Here is a 7,983-nt window from a genome sequence, read left to right as displayed (position 1 = left end):
ATTACATATTAACTTGGATGAGACTTCAGAGAAGATTGTACAGAATTTGTTTGGTAAATTTTCTTGCAGACCAAAACTGGCTTATTTCTTTGCTAATAATTCAATAAAGCATCATAATACATGATTGAATGTAGAAATTTAAAAGTTAAACTTCAAATCGTCATAATTTTAGAGGTTTGGGTCGTCATTACAGTCTCATTCACGCAGTAACCGTAACAGTAACAGTAACCCTGTAGATAAAAAGCTTATTTGTCGTCACTTTTGCCTTTATATAATCAGTCATATTAGGTTTTCTTCTATCTATCTTAGGAGACGACATTTTTCGCACATTGAAGCGCATAGAGAGTAATCAACCTTGGTGGACATGATGTGATCAAAACTTATCCTAAAGAATGTTTCATATAAAATTAAGGGTTGTTTACAAGTAGTTTTAAACCAGTTCTTCAATATTCAGTATCATGTTGTAATGTATGCGAATTTTCTGCATACTAACTTTCACCGTCATATCAAGAAAACAAATCAACTGATTTGGAAGACGGGATTTAAAAGACATGATGGGGGGTGGAGGAGAAATCAAATTTATGTAATTCTTGAATTAAACCGCACAATACATTTAATAATTACAAACTACTTAGAACAACGCATGTGTTCACTAACAACTAAGTATGTCAAACCAGGAATAAACATAAATTAAATAAAATTAAATTAAATTAAATTAAATTAAACCAATAATATTTTGAACTATACATTCATTACAAAGCCCAGTTGTGGAAGTTTAGCAATTAACAAGGCCTTATCAACGTTTTTAAGAACCGTAAACCTTCAGAAACGAGCCGTGTCTGTAAGAAGGGGATTTATCTTACATGGAGGGGTTTAGGATAAAATTCCCGCTCCTGAGAATCAGAATCTGGAAAACCAGGACTGGAAAATGGATGTCGGAAGAGTAAATTCTTCTTATCCTTCTTAGAACAAGATTTCAGGGAATGTAGAAAAATTCAACAGGTACACACAGTGATTGCAAGCTCCAAGAGAAAACCGATGAAGAATTTGCAAATTAATTTTTAAATTGCTTTATAGATCTAAAATGCACATGTCTCGGGCTCAAAAAAGTTCAAGTAAGTTAGAAAGATAAAATCAAAAGCCAAGACGTTGCGACACTTTTAATTCGACCCAGTCTTGAAAATTAATGCAACTTTGTCGGTCTGGATCTTTGTGAACTAATAACAATATTATAACAATAAATATTTTTTTTCATCAGAATTAGGTGTGTCCCAAAAATCATGATAAGAGCGATTTGGTCTTATGATTGCTATTTTTCAAAGAAAAGTTTCACTTCTTCGCTTTTTACCACGCTGGCTGAACACTGACAAATATTGGAGAATAGACACTGTAATTAAAAAGGGTTGAATAACATATCATATTTACATGGTTGAAAAACTGAAGGAACGTTGGTTTAATTAATTAATCATTTGTCTCAGAAATGAAGGGAAAACGAGTTAAAATATCATCATAATCCTTATTTATTTAATAAAATATACAGAATAGATTAAAATATAACTCTATCCTTTTAACACTGGAGGTTTCAAATAATGATTAATAATGGTAGACTCATCTTAAGGACGAATACAAATCTTTGACAGTTTTCTTAAATGGGTTCACAGTGTTGATTTAGATATATTTGTCTCTGTTTACAGAATCGGGTATACATCCACCCAGGGCTTCTATCTCTTTAATGTACTGCCTGAAACAAGTATTTAACATAAAACAATATAGAAAAATTGTATCTTATAGAATTGTTTGTTTTACAGTGTCCAAAATGTTTACTTTGTTGACTACACAAACAAAGTAATGTTTTTGTTTGTCTTCTACGTAAATTTACAGATTGAACATAAGGAAAACTTTTACAATGTGCAAAACTAGGTTTTTGTGAAGCCTCTTGAATAAAAACAAAAAACCCTTGAATTTACAAATAAGAGTAAATAGACTAGGCCATCTCTCAAAAATGAAAATGAACACTGCAATATGAAAAAACAGGTTTAAGAAAAAGGAGAAAACTATTCATTTTTTCCCCCTTCAAAACTTTTCGTTTAATCAAATGATATTCTGGGAATGTATCTATATATAAAAAGTTTTAATCCATGTTTGTCCGATCATAACTCAGGAGCCCTGGTCCGATTTGACTCAAATTTTGATTGGGGAACCCGTGAGTGCCACGGGAATGTTCTTAGCTTGGTTTTATGACTAAGTTGAGTGGGCTAAAATCTTAATTAATGACAAGGAGCGTGTAAATGGAGGGACAAACCATGACTCCCCTGGTCAACGCTGGGTTCGCAAGCTAGTCTGAGCTAGTCTGTATATAAAGTTATAATCTCTGTTTGTCTGTCTGTTTGTTTGTCCGATCATAATTCGGGAACCCCTTAACCAATTTGTCTAAAATTTTGATTGGGGAACTCGGGATAACCACGGGAATGTTCTTAGCTAGAGATTTTAAGTTGAGGGGGTCGACCTTAAAATCGAAAATTTTGATTCCCGGTAAAATCGTTGAAGTGCGGGTAAACGGTGGGAGTAACTTTATGTAACATTGGCAGTTCTGAGTTCCCAAACTAGTGTATGTATTATTAAGGTGTAATTCAAGGTTTGAAATATCTAAGTCGTTTTTTTAAAGCTAAACTGTATCTTAATGGAATGGGAAATCTACGGTCACTTTTCCCTTCCTATGGCGGATAAAATAAATTCTTTTTAAATGATACAAATCAGGAAAAGGAAGGGTCAAAAGTCCAAAAAGGGAATACAAGACCGTCAACCTTAAAAGATTAACAATCAATAAAAAGTGAGGCAAGTGCATGATTTAGTCAAGAAAAGAACAAAATTGAGGAAATGTCCGAATACTCACTTGTTGAGGGCGGAAAAGTCGATATTGTCGACCGCGACGATGGTGTGCTTAATCTTGGTCTCATCGTTGTAGGTGTCTGCCTTGGCGCGCATACGGAATGAGTAGGTCTTGAAGCTGGCGTTACTGAATACTGCGTTGTATCTAGATATTAATATTTGTCAGAACCTGGAAGATGGTAAATTTCATGTTAACTCAATAAACAAGGCTATTCATTGCAACTGGAATGTTACTTCATATATTAGATAGAAAACCAGATCAAGAGAAAGTGTCAGCAGCAGAATTAGTTATTACATTGGTTAAATTTGGTTAAAAAATACAAACAAACAAACAAACAAACAAACAAACAAACAAACACAAACAAACAAACAAACAAACAAACAAACAAACAAACAAACAAAATATTGAAAATATAGGAATCCTCAAATAACAAGAAGTTAAACTAATAACGATTAGTTCTACTACTTCTCTCGTGCCACCAGGGTGAAATTAATTACGTTAAGTTTAGTTCAGTTATATAATCATATATAAATAATTTCTCTATCCAATCCTAAATATACTTTTGTAACTTAATTACCTCTCCTCATCCTGCTCAGATAGGGTTCCGACCTCCTCCGAAGTAGCCTCCAGCAGCTTCTCCGCGGTTTCCTGGAGTAGCGTAGAAAATAATTTACAGATTGAATTTGATATGAGATATTAAAATACTGGAATAGAAAAATAATTTATTTAATGAATTTGATACGAGATATTAAAATACTGGAATAGAAAAAAAATTTATTTACTGAATTTGATACGAGATATTAAAATACTGGAATAGAAAAATAATTTATTTACTGAATTTGATACGAGATATTAAAATACTGGAATAGAAAAATAATTTATTTACTGAATTACATATGAGATATTAAAATACTGGAGTAGAAAAATAATTTACAGATTAAATTAATAAACCGAGATACTTAAATAATGCAAAAAATAATTTACAGATTGAATTTGATACGAGAAGAAAAAAATACTTATATGATTAAGAAATATCTGCACACACAAATTTCAAAAATTTAAAATTTCCTCAGCTTTTGGTACGTGGATGATACATTATGGTAATTTTTGATGAAGATTTACGGAATGGTGCTTGAATGGTTATTGGTTAATGGTCATTATAAATAATACATCAAGATGGAAGCAGTTTGTCAAATTACTTCAACTAATCTGAAATCAGTTTGCCCAAGTACTTCAACTAACCTGGAAACAGTTTACCCAAGTACATTAACTTAAATGGAAACAGTTTGCCCAAGTACATCAACTAACCTGGAGACAGTTTGCCAAAGTACTTCAACTAACCTGAAACCAGTTTGCCCAAGTACTTCAACTAACCTGGAAACAGTTTCCCAAAAACTTCAACTAACCTGGTCACAGTATTTCCAAGTACTTCAACTAACCTGGAAACAGTTTGCCATAAGTACTTCAACTAACCTGGAGACAGTTTGCCCAAGTATTTCAACTAACCTGGAAACAGTTTATCCAAGTACTTCAACTAACCTGGAAACAGTTTAACCAAGTACTTCAACTAACCTGGAAACAGTTTGCCCAAACAGAATCAGAGTAATCCGCAATGGTCAAACTGAGCATTAGTCTCCACTTATAGTTCTGGAGGTCTGTAGAGCACTTCTCACACCTTTACATAATCATTTTGAATCTAAGGGTGGTTAAACTAGTTATAGCATCGATAAAATAATTCCTTTCGGTTGTTAAGTTTTTACAATGCCTGATGTCTATGCTACAAGGCAGAAGTACCGAAAAAAACCAGGACGATTTAAAACCTGACCTAGGACCTGAACACTACCCAGAGTAAAACCAACCTGAAAGATCCGTCTCCGTTCTCCTGCACCTTCTTGTTGCACTCCTTCCCATCAACCTAAATAAAAAGAATCATTGAATCAAAAGGTCTGTTAAACTAAGTTTTTTTTTGAGTGGCATATCTGATTGATTTACAACGGTACCCTTACAAAGCTTTATCTGATCTAGTTTAAAATCCATGTTTTTATTTTGAAAATTATCAGTTTTAACTGTAGTTTCTCTACAAAAGAGCAATTTTTAATTGTAGTTTCTCTACAAAAGAGCATTTTGGCTACAGGATAACTATATAGGAATTATCAGAATTAAATACTTTAAGCTAAAAAATTGACGCTAACTTCCACATTATTGATTAGATAAATCTTTGTCCGGCGGGCATTGCACCACTTCAAATTACAAGGACAGTTCCAATAACACTAAAAACAAGTTTATAAATGAATATGTTTACCTGGTTGGGGCAGGCCTTGTATAGAGCCTTATCCTTGGAGAAGTACGTTACACTGGCCAGACAGCTGTAGTACTCACCCCTGTACAGTGTACAACATTAGAAGAGCATCTCGAGAATGAAACGAGAAACTTAAAAAAACAGTAGTTTCATTTTTTCAATTAATTCAACTTTTAACACATATTTATATTTAATGAGCGTTTCTTAATATTTTTACGTCTTAATTGTAGAATATTTTCAGTTTAAATATAGTATCGTCATATGTTTAATGCTTTATTAAAGATAAACCGCTGCAATTGTACAGATAATCTACTGAGAACAGTTCATGCGAAGTAATGTTATCGATTCGGTGATTTAAACCATTAAAATACATAACTATTTATAAGTTATTTGTGAAATGAGATCTGCAAGAAGCCCCATCTTGGGCAACCCAGACCGCCTAAACCAGCCCGGCCACCTACTACGAGGAGATTTACGCTGGTAAACAAAGACAACCTAAAAGTTATTAAGAGACGAAGAGACGACTTTACATTGTTTACTTTTTACATTACCTATTTGTCCAGTAGAAAATCTAAACTATCAAAAAACCCTGGATTCTTCTCCTACCTGTCAGAATTGTAGCCAAGGTTCTCCAGTTTAACCTCGGACAAGGATTTGACGGATCCTGCATCTGCTCCTGCTCCTCCTCCTCTTTGACCCTGACAAAGAAGATATTTTAGTCTGCACTTTACTTCTAAAGATATTGAATTTGAATACATTTTTTTTCTCAGATTAATATTTTTTTTCTCTCCTGCATTTATTTGTTTGTATAAATCAGTGCTTAGGATCCGTTGGTTCCGCAACATTTTGGCTTTCGTATCCCAAGGGTCAAAATATTGAAAAGAAATTGTAAACAAATATTTTTTACCGTCAAAACCCAAACACCAAATGTTGAAAAAAAAGTTTATTTTAAAATTTCCTTCTCTAAATGGTTCTAAAAAGCAGTGTTTCGGATGCATATCATTTTGATTCGGATCCGGATCCGCGGATCCGCATCCGTGATGATGGATCCGGATCCTGACACGGATACGGATCCGAGGTAACTTTTGATTCTGTGAATCGGATTTTCCCTATTAAATGTTAAGCAAGGTTAGAATTTATAAACTATAGTAATCCTAAAGTTAAAAATGTTGTCATTACTATTATATAAATGTAAACATTAAATTATTAAAGATAATTTTGACAAATTTTCGTCATGTAAATAATACATTTACGAACCATTTTGATTTATTTATTCCATGGTTTTGGTTAATTTTTGGCGCTACCCGGATCCATATCAACGTTTCCTGATACGGATCCGGATCCGACCAAATGATACGGATCCGACCGGATCCGGATCCGAAACACTGCTAAAAAGTTCGGAAATCTGAAGGTCCATGACCAGGGGTTGATGATAATAATGATCACCTGAACAGTGAGACTGTTGAAGGTCGAGTTTCTACCACTCTTCTCCCACCAGGATTTAATCTGCTGAGTCTGTTCCAACTCAGGGTCTATCATAAGATCCCCGCCACTAGAATACAATATTTTTAGATCCTCGCCACTAGAAAACAATATTATTAGATCTCCGCCACTAGAACACAATATTATTAGATCCCCGCCACTAGAATACAATATTATTAGATCCCCGCCACTAGAACACAATATTATTAGATCCACGCCACTAGAATACAATATTATTAGATCCCCTCCACAAGAATACAATATTATAAGAACCCCGCCACTAGAATACAATATAATTAGATCCCCGCCACTAGAATATAAAATGAAAGAATATGAAAAGCATACTGACCTGAGAGTAATCCCGTTAAAGTCTGAAACCTTAGCACCCTTGACTGCTATTACAGGTTGACCGGCTCCTTGGAAATTCTCTGCTGTGGTACCCCATAGGGTCAGTACAACCTAATCAAGCAATCAATATCAATTGAATGAATGAAAGGTTGAAACCTTAAATAATCTCATTGACTAGAAATTAATACGACTGACTTCCATAAAAAACTGAGACTTTCATAAAATGAATAATATTAGGTGAGATAAACCAGAAAATTAACCATCAACCATTTCAAACAAGTGATAGAAATATTAGCATGAATAATGAATATACCTCTGTGTTGGATTGATCACAAACATTGATTTCCCTCTTCACCAGCTCCCTACCAGCTCTGGAAAAATTACATATTAACTTAGTACTGGAGATCCGAAAAGTTCCGAATCAATTAAAAGTACTACGAGTTTAAAACAAGACTCAAACTTGAACAGGCAGAAAAAGAAAGAAATAAAGCCGCCATGTTAGCAGTTAGAATGTTTGATGAACAATCTAATCATTAAAAAATAGAAGTGTTTCACAGTTTGAGAGAAAGTAAAATGAAAGACAATTTTATCGATGGAATTTTGGATTTGATTAAAATAAAACAAAGTGAAAAATATGTTAAACGAAGTCCAAACTTACTTGGTGGTTATGGTCACAGCTTCGGTTGTATCCTTGCATATCCCCAAAATATCCACAATAGTATCCTTGCTAGCTCCAGCTAGATCACTGATAAATAGAAACAAATATAATATCCACAATAGTATCCTTGCTAGCTCCAGCTAGATCACTGATAAATAGAACAAATATAATATCCACAATAGTATCCTTGCTAGCTCCAGCTAGATCACTGATAAATAGAACAAATATAATATCCACAATAGTATCCTTGCTAGCTCCAGCTAGATCACTGATAAATAGAACAAATATAATATCCACAATAGTATC

The 7,983-nt window shown here is 33.7% G+C and overlaps 1 protein-coding gene across 1 annotated transcript in view; it reads right to left on the bottom strand.

Annotated features, from left to right (window-relative positions):
- Window positions 1-1,496: 1,496 nt before the first annotated feature.
- The window catches only part of LOC111708505 (replication protein A 70 kDa DNA-binding subunit-like), a 12,015-nt gene continuing 5,528 nt past the window's right edge, over window positions 1,497-7,983 (bottom strand). Inside the window, 12 exon segments of the mRNA XM_023481904.1 lie at window positions 1,497-1,741; window positions 2,894-3,034; window positions 3,468-3,538; window positions 4,463-4,565; window positions 4,750-4,805; window positions 5,193-5,271; window positions 5,796-5,887; window positions 6,636-6,741; window positions 7,021-7,130; window positions 7,333-7,390; window positions 7,678-7,772; window positions 7,774-7,945. Of these exon segments, the coding sequence (XP_023337672.1) occupies window positions 1,669-1,741; window positions 2,894-3,034; window positions 3,468-3,538; window positions 4,463-4,565; window positions 4,750-4,805; window positions 5,193-5,271; window positions 5,796-5,887; window positions 6,636-6,741; window positions 7,021-7,130; window positions 7,333-7,390; window positions 7,678-7,772; window positions 7,774-7,945 (1,156 nt within the window). The 3' untranslated portion in view covers window positions 1,497-1,668.

The sequence above is a fragment of the Eurytemora carolleeae genome, unplaced genomic scaffold, assembly GCF_000591075.1.
Source record: "Eurytemora carolleeae unplaced genomic scaffold, Eaff_2.0 scaffold859, whole genome shotgun sequence".
In the NCBI taxonomy this organism is placed as follows: domain Eukaryota; kingdom Metazoa; phylum Arthropoda; class Copepoda; order Calanoida; family Temoridae; genus Eurytemora; species Eurytemora carolleeae.
Note: the sequence above shows the minus strand (reverse complement) of the source record. Positions and strands in the feature narration are given on the sequence as shown.